This window comes from Galleria mellonella, unplaced genomic scaffold (genome assembly GCF_026898425.1).
Source record: "Galleria mellonella isolate WM207_F2 unplaced genomic scaffold, CSIRO_AGI_GalMel_v1 utg90, whole genome shotgun sequence".
Classification (NCBI taxonomy): domain Eukaryota; kingdom Metazoa; phylum Arthropoda; class Insecta; order Lepidoptera; family Pyralidae; genus Galleria; species Galleria mellonella.
This window is the reverse complement of record NW_026442172.1, coordinates 402,604-420,040: the sequence shown is the minus strand read 5'-3', so window position 1 is coordinate 420,040 and position 17,437 is coordinate 402,604. Positions and strand designations below refer to the sequence as shown.

The following is a 17,437-nucleotide window of genomic DNA, read 5'->3' as shown; positions in this document are numbered from 1 at the left end:
GATTATATATCTTTCCATAATATCACACAGTGACTCATACTATTACTTATACAAACAATTTATAACATGCACACTAGAGAATGTCAATTTAATATGTACTTTAATAATTGCGATTACTCTTTATGCAAATAATAATTACAAATATGCTTTGTATATTTGTACATTGCCTAGCCTTTGTATAGGAAGGAGTGGGGAAGAAATTGTTAGTAATACGGACTACCAGTGCTAACAATATACCCTGTCAGGTCGAACTCCGCGTGGTCCCCTCTAAAACCACCGTGCTGAATTTCAGGTGTGTTCATCACGATGGGCTAACTGACCTGCCTTTTCATTCTCACCTATTATCCCTCACTGGTACCCCGCCAGTGTATAGCTAACACAGGTGGAGTTACCATTCTATTATTATCCATTAAAAAAATTATTTTGTATAGTAGCCGTGAAGTCCTGACATAGAATAGGCCACCCCTTCCTAAAGCCTTACTGCGGTTGCAAATCTCCCTGCCAAGTGTGGCGACTACTAGCAAAACCTCCCTAAGGGGAGGCTTATGATCAGCAGTGGACAGTAAAAAGCTGATATGATGATAATGAAGATACAATACCTGAATTATATACAGCTAACATAACATTCCAACATTACACACTATTATTATCACCAATTATCAATCTTAAATTCAAGGATACAAACAAATTGTTTTCTTAATGACAAATCGTAATCTTGATTTGTACTGTTATAGATATCATTGTTTACATCTGTTTTACACAATTATAAATACTTTAGATATTCGTAATGTCATTTCATGTGAATAATATGTACTAATACCATAAAGTAACTGAGACTGACTCAAATTAAAGTCAATAATTACTAACAATAATGTTTGTTGTACGTCACTAGTTACTTAGAAATATACTTTTTTTATTGTAGGTTTACAGTTTCCTGTATAATAATATACAACATTGTATGTAACAAAACTGAATAATGTAAATGTCTTTCTATAAGAATGTTTCTATTATTCATTAATATAAATACCGTACTTATATGAAATAGGGTGGGTCGTCCGCTTGTCTGACATTCTAAGTTGCATAAAAAATATATATGTATATGAATTTTTCATATAACATTTGAAGGGACAAATTAAACTACGAAGTAAATCGAAATAATATGATTAAAATAATTATTGAATATATATATAAAATTCGAAGGTTCAATAATCCTTCGAATTTTTATATATTTACTATTACTGTAAAGTCTGTAGTCTATAGTATGTCTGTTAGTAAATCTTAGGTTTTACCACTACACAATTTAAGGCAACATAATTTGGTAAATGTAAAGATTTTAATTTTATGTCTATATTTTGACATTTACCACATCTCTTATATAAATATATAAATATTTTACAATTACCACAATTCGGGTTTTCTACAGTAACAGTGACACATTTATATACTCGCATATCCGCAGAAATACTCAATATGGTAGAACAAGTTGTACGTTCACCTAATTATGATGCACAAAAATAGAACATCGAGTCATGTGTGTTGTTTAAAGGAAAGAGGGTGCATTTGACTTAATATGACAAGTTGCTTTCCTTTTCTTGCTTTTAAACTATAACTTTGATGAATCTATAACTTTAATGAATTCTAATCTTTATAGACACTAATATAATAAAATTGTAAATAGACGATGTCTGTGCTATGGGAGATTTTTATAAAAATAAATAAGAAGAATCTTAATAATTGATAATCTTTTAGATCTTAATAAACTAAAATTAAAACAAAATTTTTTATTTGTCTGTCTGTTAGTGTGTTTTAATTTCACAAAAAAAAAATTACTGTACCTAATTAAATGCGGATCCCTCAACTTTAAAAACTGGTGTATATTTTATCCTAATATGGTATTATGAAGTAGTTTATTTCATTTGTTTTCCTACTTCTAAAATCTACGCGTACATAAGAAAGGGCAAAAAAATAGTTAGAAAACATAGTATTTGGGATGAAAAAGTATACATAAGCTATGATATTGCCCAGATCACATAAATAAATTCGCTAGTAACAATTAATAAAGTAAAAGTCAGATCATTTTTAAATTAATATATTAAACTTCCTCAACAGGAACTCTGTAGTGATAACTTCAGTATAAACCCTTTCTAACGCCATTTAAACAATATATTGCCAGAAGACAATATCCAAAAATCATCTACATGTTTTTTTTTTGATGGGTGAAAATGAAATGGTAACCCCGACTGCGCTAACGGGATACGCTAGCGGAGCACCAGTGTAGGGTGATCGATGAGAATAAAAACAGGCCAGATAGCCCATCCTGACGAATTCAATTAGAATTAGCCACGATGGTTTCCAGGGGGAACCGTGTGGACGTCGACCTGACAAGGTATATTGCTAGCAATGGAACTAATAGCTCGCATTACTAATAATCCCTTCCCCCCCCAAGGACATCTACATGGTTACCCCTGTCCCACTTATATTACTACGACTATGCGACTGTCATGTTAAAGTTTAAAAGATATAGTAGTAAAATTACGGCGAATAGAAATACTTCTCAAGAATGGCAACACCTGACGGTACCATAAGAGAGTTTATACTCTGTAATGGCCATGGTGCTGTTCATATCTAATTTCATGTATAAAAAAATATTTTAAAATAACTACATGACTCAGGAAGCAATAATTGACATCAGTAACTTACGAGTAAAGTTGAACAAAGTGAATTTAATAATTTAAATTTTAAATATTTCCACCCCTAATATGAAAGACCGGAATCATGGCCGCATAATGCACACGGCACATGGCTGACATGGTTTTTGAATGTATACCAAACTTATATCCTACACGCTTCCGTTCATACAAATCGCATTACAATATATTCGTGTAAATAATAATGGAAACATTATAAACTCCACATTTGTGTTGTTAAAGTACTTGTTTTTTTGGAGATAACGGTAAGTTGTCGATGTATTACATCATTGTAGAATTTTTCCGTGTATGATTCCGATATTCAAATATTAGTGGGATTTGAACAGCACTGAGTTCTCTAGATATGATTTTATAGTTTAATATTTAAAAGATATAGTTTATTTACGTAATTGTTTTGTTTTTAATTAATTTTTTTTCTAAACATATAATAGGAAGCAGAGAGATTGGTAAACATATAAGGGGGATCGAACAGGCCATACCTACCTCGACATTATCTGATACTCATTCCATAATGCGAACGGAACTTTCCGCTATAAGTAAGACTTGTCTAAGAGTAGATATGTATGCGTCTTTTTTATTGGGAAATAAAAAATATTCTTCTCACCACCGCCTGAAAATAATCTTAAATACTCCAATGGAAACACAAGATCATACATACGTTACGTTACACATTTTAAAAAACACTTCATAGCAGTTTTAACACTATTATATCTTTAAATTAGTAGACTTATTATTGTGGATAAATTATATCTTCGTATGTAGTAATTAGATTAGAATAGCTATCTGATAAAAACAAATCAATGGATAAAATGTAGTCAACAATGACAATATGTAAATACAGTAGTTGATAAAGTCAGGTGTCTTGGTATGGGAATTCTAAATTATGCACATAGATATCATGAACAAATTATTTCCTGCGGTTTAATTTTATAGCACTTATTTTTAAGTAATTTTTGCGTGACCAGGATACATTTATTAACAGCCTATATCCTTCTCCATCCAAATATTACATCTATACCAAATGTGAGCTATTAATGCGCCAAGAAGTAAAAAAAAAACATATAAACAAACTCGCTTTCACATTTATAATATTAGTAAGCATTAAACATAGTGATGTTTAATGCTTACTAGTTTACCAAAGTACACATGTAGATACAATATCGTAATAATATACAAATCTCTAGAAAATCATATTTTATTTTATGTTTTGAAGTCTACACCCCGTTCCATATTTCATTTTTAATTGATATCAAATATAAAGTGTAATCCCGATCATTTTATTGTACAACCCTTTGCATTTCTAAAAGAGGGTTAAATTTATGATATTCGCTTTCTACTGTTGTAAAGGCTATAGCTCCGCCCACTTCAAAGGGCAGAACTTCAATAATATCTAGTAGTTTTTTTCTATCAACTCCACTTTTAATTGATAGCACGTGTACCGTTTCCGTTCAGACACGTGTCCGATTCTAAATTATTAAAACATTCTTTTCGAACTCAGTCTACTGATGATATGATAGGCAACGTGAGTACACAAACAAACGTACAGGAACTTACGTATTTAGTGTAAAGGCAATTTTCTAAACCACAGTTCCCTATTCTATTATCTTCATGCATTATTTATGGTAATCATGACCCGATTAAAATTAATTATTCAAATTAACAACTGATTGGTCATTGATTAATTTATTTTTGTTCATTATTAAATTGACAATTGACTGAGCAAACTAAAAAATAAATAAAATATTCCAGTAACATATAACTTTTTGTCAATTTACTGTGTATTTCTTGCTTTAGAAATAAACCTGTTATTCTAAATAATAGTATATTTATTATATTATTTATTATTTATGTATAATAAATGAACCAATTGTAATTAGCTTTCACAATTAATTATTGCATATGCGCAATTGTTTGAAGAAAAACTATAATTATTTCCTTAAATACATATTTATGTGGGCAGGTGGATGACATATTTAAATGTTCCTGTCATAGTTGTATATAAATAAACATAATTTATTACTTGCGTAATTGTCAACATTAATTTAATTAACATTAAATACTTATTTACATTTTAGTATATACATCATGTACTTACAATTCCACCGACTTATTATTTTTACTTATTCCTAGTTGAACCCTTCATGAGTACTGAGTAGATATCTAAACTATATCTTTTTTTATAATCTTCCCTATATGCACATTTTTTAATATGGAAGATCTATATATATATATATATATATATATATATATATATATATATATATATATATATGTATGTGTGTGTGTGTGTGTGTGTGTGTGCATGTATATATATATATACACATATATATATATAATTATATTATATTGGGAGACACACACTTTATGAATAGGAACTTATACCAGTTCCTTATTTTTGTGATCATATTCATTACAAAAACATTACCTCAGGCATCACTTCATAAACACTTCAAGCTCTCCAAAAATAACCTTATGCACTCACCAGATGTTTTCCTTATTTTTTCTCGCGACAAAAACATGTCGCGTACCAACGTGGGAAACTGGGATTTTGAAAAAAATCTAGTCGCAGATGTTACTGAATCGGTGGAGCTTGGTGCTCCACGTGTCACAACAGGAAGAAGTTTATAATTTGGACCCAAAGTAGACGCGTGCCACTTGCTCAGTTAACGGACCGTAAAATAGACCTGTTTTGTTTTTACTTGCGAACGCCATTAATACTGCCCACTGTTGTGTGTAATAGTTGCATGTGTTACTTGACACTTTAGCTATTACCTTATTTGGGGTTGTGATTATAAAATACTGTCTGACAAAAGTCTATATCAATAGGTTTAAAAACTAGAAAATTATCACAGGATGTCATGGAAATTTATTACAAGTGACAAGGACTAACTAGTCACATCGCTAGCAGTATACTGTATCAGATCAATCGTCATACACTTGCTACTAGAAACTATCGTGATTTATTCTTAGTAATTCTTCACGGTAGACGAACTAAACTAACTTCTTCCTAACATTTCATCCCTGAATTTAGTAAATAAAATAGGAGAAATGTTGTGAGCTAGAAAATTCGTTATATTTTCTACATATTTTATGTATTCATATTTTAATTCCTTAATTCCTTTGATTATTTATTTGTTTATTTTAATTAGGTTTATTATAATTTAATAATAAACGATTTTATTTTATTCTAATAAATAGTTCAAAATTAAGTACAATGAATTTAGTGAGACTTTTTTTTAAAAACCGTATGAAAGTATTATTAGAAGCCTGCTCTATGATCTGTATAAAAGTATTATATAAACCGTCAGTTTGTTTTCCACTTAATATTTTATAAAAAGGAAACCTCAAAAAATTTTCATAACAAAGATTTTGGAACTGTCAATGTTATAACTTGACAAGTATTTAAGCCATAACTTCCAATGTGAAAGGTAAAAAATTGAAAGTAAAAAAACATTGTTCACTGTTAATAAAATTTTATTACAAATAATTCAGTTAAGAGTAATGCTATACGCATTACTTAATTTAATTTAAACCTACTACTGAACTATCAGTTTATTGCACAATTTGACTAGTTATCATACTTACTAGGAAATATAAAATATACACGTGAATACACCTATACTTAGCATAATTTAAATACATTAAGTACCTATAATTTCTTCTTAGGATAAGTACTTAGATCATGTAATATAAATAACAAAAAAAACTTAAACAACAAGCAAACTAACTTAATTCTTAATTATACATTTATATTATTAAATGTGGAAGTAAGTTTATTTTCTTGTTGTTTATTATATTTAAGTAGTAATTAAGTAAACATTAATTTTATCTGTAATTATATAATGAGTTTGTTGTTATTTATCAATAAAAAAAATCCATATCGTTAAATTTAAAAATAAATAATTTTGGCAAAAATATCGTTTAAATTAATACCTCAATAGTATCCAACTACAAATAGGGATTACCTTATATAATGAACACGTTTCTTGTTAGTTTGAATCCAAAATTATCTAAGACTTTTACTTACACAGGTGTGATAAGATTGAAAAAAAATATTACCTGTTGTAAATATGTGGGTAATCACTATTCACATATTTCGTATAATTTACTACACTATATTTTTATTAAGCCTGCCCACTACGTCAATTTAAATTACCATCTTCTCTAATATTAAGATAAATATAATATATTTTTTTCCATATTAATTTATCTCGGAATACACTCCATAGGTTCTGCTACATATTCATATTTTATATTTTTCTTTATACTCGTACTCATAGATTTGTAGAGAGTGTTTTTTTTTTATTCTCATATTATAAACAGTATGCTTCATTTAACTTCTTTTTCTTTATTACTAATTTGTCTTTCCCGACAACTGTGGTCGAAATTTATTTCGTGCCAACATATTACAATTGAAAATATGCATTCAATTATTTCACAACTTGCAATATACTATCTTACCTTTTAATAAGTCATAAAAACAATCTGATAAGAAATGTATAAATGTATAATATAGGAGTATTATCATAATACATTCACAGTTGTCAACAATTAAATTTTCTTGAATAAAATTATCTTGAAAATATTACTTTTGACAACAAGACCGATTTATTGTGTTTATACAAGTACATGTATTGTATCTATTGATTATGTTTTTTATTTCCTGTTGCAAAATGCAAATAAAAGTATATTCATTCATTCATTGATTCAATACAATAGTAAAACATAACACTCTAAGACAATATCTAGTAAAATATGCCTGTATCCATATATTCATCCTCTATAACTAAATCCAATTAATATTGTTCATTAAATTTATGTGACATTATATAAATACATATTAAAATTTAGTTTATTTTAAGACTAAGTAGCATCTTGATTAATACAGAAAACTCTGCAGTTAAATATTTGATTGTATGGTCTCTGACAATAAATTTAATTTGAAAAAAAAAATGTTATTACATCTTATAAAGCTAATACCGTATTTAAAAAAAAATACTCTTATACTCTATTTTTGTTATCAAACAAATACTCTACGAGATTTATTAATTGTTATGTCTATATACAACATTGATCTCTTGTCGTACTCATTTCATAAAAAAATAATATTTTTAATACAGAAATTATAGAAAATTATTAGTTGTTTAAATTTTCTAATTGATAAGTAATTATTATTGATAAATTATTCTATATGAAACAAAATACCGAGAGTGAAATCACAAAAGATCTTACGACAATTTGTAGATAGTACATCTAAATTTGTAGTAACGGATTTTTTTGTAATTCATCTTTTAACTTTTCCTTTTTGTTACCTCTAAAATACTCTTCAATTTGCAAAAGCGTTTTTTCTTTTGTTTCTGGTAAACAAAAGAATAAAAATATAGTTCCTATTAAAGTAGACACCCCATAAAACAAATATGTTCCTTGGTGTCCTATACTGTGAAACATTGCTGGTGCTGTTTTTACAGTGCCAAAGAAAGCTATTGATGTCATCATTACACTTATACCAGACCCCAAGCCCTTCGTTTCTGTTGCAAATACTTCACCAACCATATTCCATGGTAATGGGGATATGCCTAAGTTTGAAACAATTATATAGAAAGCCATAAGACCTAAAGATATAGCTGGAGATAAATTTCGTATATGATTTGTACTAACTAAATATAAATATAGGGCCAACGTTATCAATGACGTAGATGTAAATATTCCACTGAACAATGCCAAAGGTCTTCGACCCATTCTTTTTAGTAGAACACAAGCTACGCTCAATGATACACATCGTAGAACATCTATACTCAACATAGCGATGTATGCACTCGATTTACTCGTATCCTCTCCAATTAATTCTTTCATCATGTCGGTAGTATACGCACATATAACATTTACACCAGAGAGCTGCGTAATTAAAAAGAATACTATCATTATTAATAGAGGCTTCCAAAATTGTGGCTTCCTGATATTCTGCTGTAATGATTCCAACTTCCCCTTTGTTGTATCTTTCTTCGTCTGTTCATTAATCATTTTATCTAATTCCATTTTCATTTCTAAACCATTGCCTCTATACCACTGAAAGGATGCAATGCATTCATCGATTCGATTTTTAGAGGCTAACCATGCTGGTGACTCAGGTACATAATATAATATAATCCCACCAATCAAAGGAAATGATCCACACAGTATTGACGTAGTAGACCAATGTAGAATTGTACCGAAGAAATGAGACATAAGTACACCTGTTGCTATGGCTAATGACAAAGCTGCTAAGAAAAATCCTCTATGGATAGGTGAGCTAATTTCCCCTATAAATACTGGTCCAAGTGGACCAAGCCATCCTTGACAAAGTCCAGTAATAAATCTGCCAGTTAGTATTACATATATAATTTCATTAGATAGACCGATTGTAGCCCATCCAGATACAAAGAATACACACAGTACTAATTGGGACATTCTTCTTCCAAATCTTTCCATCAAGTATCCAGAGAGTAGGTTTCCAAATACTAGTGCAAATGACGATATTGACGCTGAAAGAGAAAAAAGAGTAAACAATTAATAAAACTATTGATAACTTATATTTTTTTTAATATATATTAAATTTAAGAAATTATTTGCTATAGCAATATCTTTTCTTTAATGTAACTACTTCTATATTATTTTTATATATTTTATTGAATTAGGTATTATTTTGTAGTAGTCCTTATTATACCACTTTCAATATATTCGTAAACTGAATAAGAAAGGCAAAGATTGTTAACTAATAAGGAAGGCTATAGAGCCTCTACTAACAGTAGTCAAGCCTGGAATGTTGGCAATCGACACACATCAGATTTTTTTTGTTTAATTCCGCTACCATTAATGGGCGGAATTAAACAAAACAATCTAATTAAATATCCAGAGTTATTTGTAGTAATCGTAATTGTTTTTTTTCCGTATTCCTATAAAGCTATAAAACTTTGCCTAGGGACTTACCTAGCCATGATATCATCTCTATTGAATATTGTCTCTCTTCTTTTGAGTTCTGTAATTGTGGAATAAGAATCGCAGAAAATCCAGCAGTTGCGCCTGAACCGAGAGTCACCATAAATGTTCCAAAACACGTTAAAATCTGTAAACAATAGATTAAATTTAAATTTATTATTAATAATAATTTTTTAAATTTTAAATGTATATATATATATATATATATATATATTTATATATTAATCTTTAATATTTTATAAAATTATATTTTTGTCCATTATGACTCGAGTTTTATTGTTATAAATAAAGTAAAAAATAACTGACATGAGGCTCGATAGGCAAACAGGATATTTTTATCATGTAACTTTTAATAATATTTATTATATAAATATAATATTACCAAAAATACACGTAACTTTGGATAGTAGGGATTAATCTAAAACCTCGTAATATGTTATGTTAAACCTGATAATAAACAATATAATAAATAATAAACAAGTAATAAAGAAATATGTCCTCATATATACATATATACTTGGATAAAATATTTTTAATAGCTAATTGTTATTTGTTCGTTAAAATGTAACAATGTTTTTAACCTAGTGACATAGCACAGTGACGTAACCTTAAATTCAACGATTAAACACTACGCAAGATATTTATGTAAATACACATTGACATATTACAATCTAATTCCTATAATTGTTTGTTTAGTAAGTGATCGTTGTTTGGGTTCATTAATATGTATTGAGCAGGAGGCTTACCGCTATCATTACGGAAATATATTAGTTAAAAAGTAGCAAAACAAATACGTAAATAAATATCTAACATGTATGTAAACAAGATAGAATAAAATGGTCAATATGATAATGATTTAAAAATACTAACAATTATTATAAACTAAATGTGTGTGTCAGAATAGGCCACCCTTTCCTTTCTTGTGCGTAAGAGGTGCCTAAGGGAGCTTATGGTGAAGGAATGGGCATCAGCGTCCCTCTTAAAAGATCACCAAAAGTCAAACTGCAGTTGCCAACCCGCCTGTCAAGCGGGGCAACTCTTGCAAACCCCCTTATAAGGGAGGCTTTTTTCAGCAGTGGATAGTTAACGGCTGATATAACATACAACAAAGGTGTGCCGCTATTTTCCTCGCTTGAATGTGAAAGCTGTAAAGTTGTTTTGGTATTTAATATATTTGGATATTAATTAAACATTCTCGATCACGATTAAAGAGATTTGAATAATACGTAAATGAAACAAAATTATGTTAAAAACAAACATAGTAATTCACATGAGCAAAGCCATGGGTTACTGCTAAAGATAATGATTATGATCTTAAATAGGTGAGCAGTATTTAATTTACTAATCCCTACTAATCTACTTAAGATAATAATATTGTCTATTCTTATCCTACTATCATACTTCCTATTACCTACTAATAAATATAGAAATGATATACAAAAATATTTGAATGTGTGTTTCTAAATCATGCCCAAACGATAAAATGAATTTAAATGCAATTTAGGATTCAAATAAGTCATATCATAACATTTTATCTAATTGTTATTTCATGTGTGATAAGTACAATATAAATTTGTCATTGTTATATATTAGCGTATCTTTCCAATATAAATTATTGTAGATTTCATGTGTGCAATTAAATTTGTCATTGTTAGACATCGATATTAAATTCAAGAGCAGACCTGCTAATTATCGTAAAATTTAAATTAAATTTTCATTAACAATAAAAGAGTTTAACTTTATTAAAGTCATTTTTATTTCCAAATGACAAACAAGCTGATAGCCTACTAAAATAGCTAAATGATAATCATCATTTACAGACACAACACTATACACATTAAATAATATAAACTTATCAGTATCGTTCTTGGTACTCGATTCATTGCCATTTCTTTATCCCATCTGTGCATAATTCAACAAAACTCAAACTATAGTCTATACACATTACACGTGTTGCCTATATCAAACAAAATAATTATGAATTACATCATAATGTTACATCTAGCAGATATACTACTACATGTTCTGAGTACATTAATATTCGGGTTATAATAATATCAACTTATAATTTGTTAAGGCCAATTTACTCAACAGAATGAAAAAATTAGCATTGGTAATATTGTAATGGATATAAAAAATTAGCATAATGTATTGCGTTATTTTCTAATTTTCAGCTTATAGTTGTTTATATTTGATAATTGCTTTTACACATGACTTCATTCGCATAAAATTACTGTTTTATAATTATTATAAAAAAAGGAACTCATGTATTGCATCGTTGTTAATAGTTTTATACCAAATTTCATCAAAACTATGTATGCAAAATACAAATTGACTATATCCTGGATAAGGATAGATAATACCATATTACGTTATTTTTTATGTTAATAGACATAGCAAAGGCGTAAATTACGACTAGTCTTATAAATTTGAAATAAATTTTATACACAGATGGACTACATTAATTACATTAATACACCTATCCTTTGTAATATTTTTACGCAACCAACAACAAAGTATTCGTCATTTCTATCAAAAAAATATATCACAAAATATTTTTTTTTATAAAATAAGAACTTGACTTTAAGTAATTATCTAATTATCAAATATAAATAAACTCGGACAATGACAGTGCCACTGGTTGCTTGCTGATTAATGACGTATAACTGTACATTTTAGCATCCAGTGCCGAAATAAAAAGTCCTAAAATATTTTATTCATTACAAAATATAACGGTCAGACATATTTGATAGAATATCCGAATGAGTTTTACGAGACAAGAGAAATTGTAGCAGATGAAGACGAAGACGGTAAAATGAGCTGGACAAACATTGTAAAGAGTCACGCCGTCATAAAAAAAATTGTAATAAAAAAACAAATAGAGGAAAAGAGGAGTGGCCTTTACCCTGCAGTAGACTAAAAAAATAATAACATTACGTCACAGAATCTTTTGTTTACTGAACTAACTTACACTTCAATACACAATAACTTTGATATCAAAGGTTCCAAACGCCGCTATCTAATACATATCTCTTGTTTGCCTTTTGTTTAATTATAGTCATCCTTACTTCATCCAGATTATTTATTCTTATAACTAGATTCCTTCCTCGGATAACACACGAACAAAATATCTAATTAGTACAAATTTTCTTATGAACACATCTATATCACTGCTTAATTTATTAAAATTTGTTTGTATCATGCCATATATAGCTATTTAATATTTTATTATTATGACATTCCCATATTGACACCGCATACCCTCCATCACTTTTATCACGTCATACTTCTTTACAAACGAATGCATTCTTTTAAAATAAAATCTCACACCGCAAATACGCAATCTTCAAACTTTGATTCCTGTTTTTATGTTAATTAACAAGTAACAATATTTTTACTCGATTTACAACAGTACTGAACCCTAATAGCAAGTCCAATTCGCACTTGAATTTTTTTTTATTTTATAATCTAACTCTAATTTTAATTAATATTATGTTAGATTAGATAAAGTTTATTTAATTTACTATTCCTTTGACAAATTAATTAAATATCGCAAATGAGATGAGATTAAATGAAAATATAAGAAATTCAGTGAGCAAGTTGCCAAGATAGTCCGCTACTATCAGAGTCATAAGGGGTTATCGGAATTTTACATGTGGGTCTATGATTATCTCCGTAAAACTTGCATCAAAATAAAAAAATATTTTTCCACTTATATTATACTGTGCTAAATTTTTAACCGACTTCATAAAAGGAAAAGGTTCTCAATTCATCAGAATCTTTAATTATTTTATGTATATTCCTTTATTACTTGAAGACGGCTAGACCGACTAGGAACAAAAATCTTTCTTTTTACATACATACATACATATCTGTCACGCCTGTCTCCCATTAGGGTAGGCAGAAACAATGGAACGCCAAATGCTTCGATTCAAACAAACCTCTCATCTTTCTTTTTATCTGAAAGAATTTAATTTTAGATTGGTCCCATAGATTTTAACAAAATCTGTTCAATTGTTTAATTTTTTAATTCTAAAATAACTGGATTTTTAGATATAAACATTTGATTTTGCCACATCACATCATATCACATCAATCAATCCAGCTTGTATGCAATTTTTTAGTTACACAAATATATGATGTGCGCGTGCGCGTGCGCATGCGCATGCATCACCTAAGGTAATAAGTCTGCCATATGTCAACTGTCATTGTTGTAATGAACTAACATTTTAAATACACACATTTTGCCGAGCATATAAATAATTAGAGATCCTGCCCCCACACGTATAGATATAATTTTCAAAAATTAAATTATACCCTATACTTGTATTATTTATTTATTGAACTTTGATACGCACAGATAGTGTAAATGACGGACTTACACCATAAGACGTTACAATCTAAGGGCGTTATCTACCAGTCGACCGTAGACAGGAATAACAGATAATATAATGGACGGTACGACGTAATGAGCAAATAAATAGAGAAATAATATGAATATAAAACAGTAATATAAATAACATATATATAATACTCATATTATCTGTATTATACATATATAATATAACTTATTTATAAAAATCTCGTATTACGGTGATTGTGGTCGAACTCCTCCGAAACGGCTCGACCGATTTTTATTAAATTTCTTATATATATTTGATACGTATGAGAATAGGTCGTAAATTATATTTCATGCCGTTAAGTGAATAGGGTATCCCTACCCAGGAAAAATATTTATATGGCAGAACAACGTTTACCGGGTCAGCTAGTATATTATATAATAATAAATAATGTCAGACGAAAACCTATTCGACAAACAGACGAAATACCAGCATCAGACAAAGCAAAATGTCTGAAATATATGACGATTAAAAATATTTTAAATAAATATAACGTAGTTTATGCTTGAATGCCAATTTGCTTCCGACAAATCTAATGCCAAAGGATAAAACATTCCAGTGCTTGATAGCCTAAATGATGATTAGAGAAAAATCCAGTGTAGAGGACAGGAACATGGAATAAGAAATTTCTAAAAGATCGAAGACATCAGTTTCTGATAATGTAGCTTTTTATAGGTAAAAAAAAATTAACTGTATAGTTTTATATCAATCTTATACCCATTATATATTTTATATTCATTACAAACAAATCTCTTTCTTCTTTATAATATTAGAATTGATATACCTTAATGGTATGAAATCTGATATACACGTAGCAGATAGATAGGGACTTAGGATAAAGAAGAATATAAGAATAGTTTTAATCCTGATCTGTCTATATGTACCAGTTAAGAGGACCAAATCGCAAACCCAACTATATAAAAATGAAAGTGACTAAGCAACATGCAACTGAAAGTTTTGAAATAAAGAAAGTGCTATATCTGGAATATAATAAATGCACAGATTTTGGTACTTGCTATACACATATTTTTTTAAAACGAGTCATTGTAAATAGTTATGATATAAATTATTTCTATCCCGTGATTTCCCTTCAACTTTTTTATTATCAATTAATTTTCAAATCCTTTTAAATCCTATATTAAATAACCATCTAAAAAAGTCAATTCAAGAAGATGTCATTTTAATCTAATTTTAATATTGTCTAATTAAATTCATACATAAGACCAAACTTGATGTAGATCCCATAAATAAAACTTCCTTGATTATTTAATTAACATGTTTTTAAATAGTATATTATTTAAAATATATGAACAGGTTTTTGAGGACAACAACATGATAAATCACGTAACAAGTCGCCGAAATTATTTATTAATTGAATTATAATTAGATTAAAACATTAACTTGTAATGACTATGTATAGTAGTGCAAGGTATATACTTCTTTAGCATCCTTTTAAGGATGTTTTTGTATAACGAACAAATAAAAGCAATGCACGCGTCCTAGAAGTCGTATATTAGTACGTCTCAATCAGTCAATCAGGAAAGAAGTATGAAGAAATATATATCAAATAGAAATATAAAATAAAAAATAATATATAAATACAAAATATAAAGAAGCCGGCATGCAAACAAATGTGTCCTACAAATGAAATTGAACTGAAATCGAGTTTGTAAATGGTGAATAATAAAAAAAAAGAATTGTGTGAGACATTCATTATTTATCTTTTATCTAGTATGTTCATGAAAATTGAATTGCCTAGAATTCTTCGTATTCCACAATAATACAATTAAATTTGAAAGATTAAACTTGAAAGATTAACCAAAATATAGGTGTAAAATAAAAATCTCTTTTAATTGAAACAAATCAAAATTTGTTCAACTTAAGTTTGTTTAACTTAGATTAGAGAGAAAAGGTGTTAATCTAATGTTTAACTGTATTCCACAATGACAAACATATTTTTAACTGTTTTATATAGTTACTATAAATTCTTACTTTTACTATTTAACCGCAATTACACGTTGAATTCAGAATTAATGTTATTAGCAGTTCTTACTATGAATGTGCTGAAAATTTTCAATTAACATTTTTCAAATATTTTAAATTCACATGTAGAAAATAAACACGTGATAAAACTATTAATAACACATTCACACACCTGTCTTCTTATCGGCGCTTGAGTTTCCTTTCGACAAAAATTGTCTTTCGACTCAAATATTTCATTCTGTGTTCCGTTTTTGTTGATTTTTTCCAACTCTGACACCGACGCGTGGTCCATCTTGACTGGTCTGTACTACACTACGCTATTTGTCTCTACGCTTTTATGAACCCAAATGTAAGATTGTCTTATATCTTATCTAAGTTCGTTTACAAACTAACCGATATAAAAGCGACCTATCAACGATTGTATAAACGTATTAGCACCGCCTTTGTTATAGTGAAAATAAACATGATTTTTTTTTATATCACAGGACGCAAACGAACATACGGCTCACCTGATGGTTAGCAACTACCATCGCCCATGAACACCCACAACACCAGAAGCACTGCAGATGTGCTGCCGGCCTTTTAAAAAAGAATATGCCCTTTTTTTAATGTTACGATGTCATATCGGTTTGGAAATACTGCTGCTGGAAGTTTATTAATCAAATCAAATAAAAAAAAATTGATAAAGAAAATCAAAGCATGGGTTGTGTGGAAGAAAGTGCCATGAAAAACGCATAGTGGAAAACCGCCGATGATAATGGAATGGTAACCCCGCCCTCGCTAACGATATACGCTAGCGAAGTACCAGTGAGGGATGATAGGTGAGAATGAAAAGGCAGCTCAGTTAACCTATCGTGATGAACACACCTGGAATTCAGCACGATGGTTTCCAGGGGAAGCCATTTGGAGGTCGACCTGATAGCGTATATTGCTAGCAATAAGACTGGTAGACCGCATTATTAACAATCCCTTCCCCTTCCCCCCAAGTTATTTTTAAAATTATTTTATTAATAGGTATAAAGAACAGCTGTGCTTGAACAAGAAAATATGACTCATTAGCATACGTTGAATGATAAATATTGTGAAATAATATCTTAATATATAATTATAAACTATAAGTACACATATTATAGTAATACTTATAGAATACTCAAAATCAAAATTATAAGATTTTACAAAAGTAGTTTTAACTGACAAACTTAATACGAGATACCAACACAGTATTAAACACTTTCGGTTATAAGATTGTGTTCCAAAAAATAAACGACTTCAATTATGGCATAATTAATTATTTTCATTTAAAAATTAAACTACTGAACCGATTTTGATTAAATTTTTATGAGACTAATCTGTAAGTATATACTTTCAGTT

The 17,437-nt window shown here is 28.9% G+C and overlaps 1 protein-coding gene across 1 annotated transcript; it reads right to left on the bottom strand.

The window, feature by feature from the left end:
- Positions 1-6,156: 6,156 nt before the first annotated feature.
- Positions 6,157-16,404, bottom strand: LOC113509074 (solute carrier family 2, facilitated glucose transporter member 8-like). The gene is made up of 3 exons (XM_052902312.1): positions 16,239-16,404; positions 9,675-9,810; positions 6,157-9,229 (listed from the first exon to the last, which is right to left on the bottom strand). Exons 1-3 carry the CDS (start codon positions 16,356-16,358, stop codon positions 7,962-7,964), a joined length of 1,524 nt encoding a protein of 507 aa, XP_052758272.1. The 5' UTR covers positions 16,359-16,404; the 3' UTR covers positions 6,157-7,961.
- Positions 16,405-17,437: the final 1,033 nt, after the last annotated feature.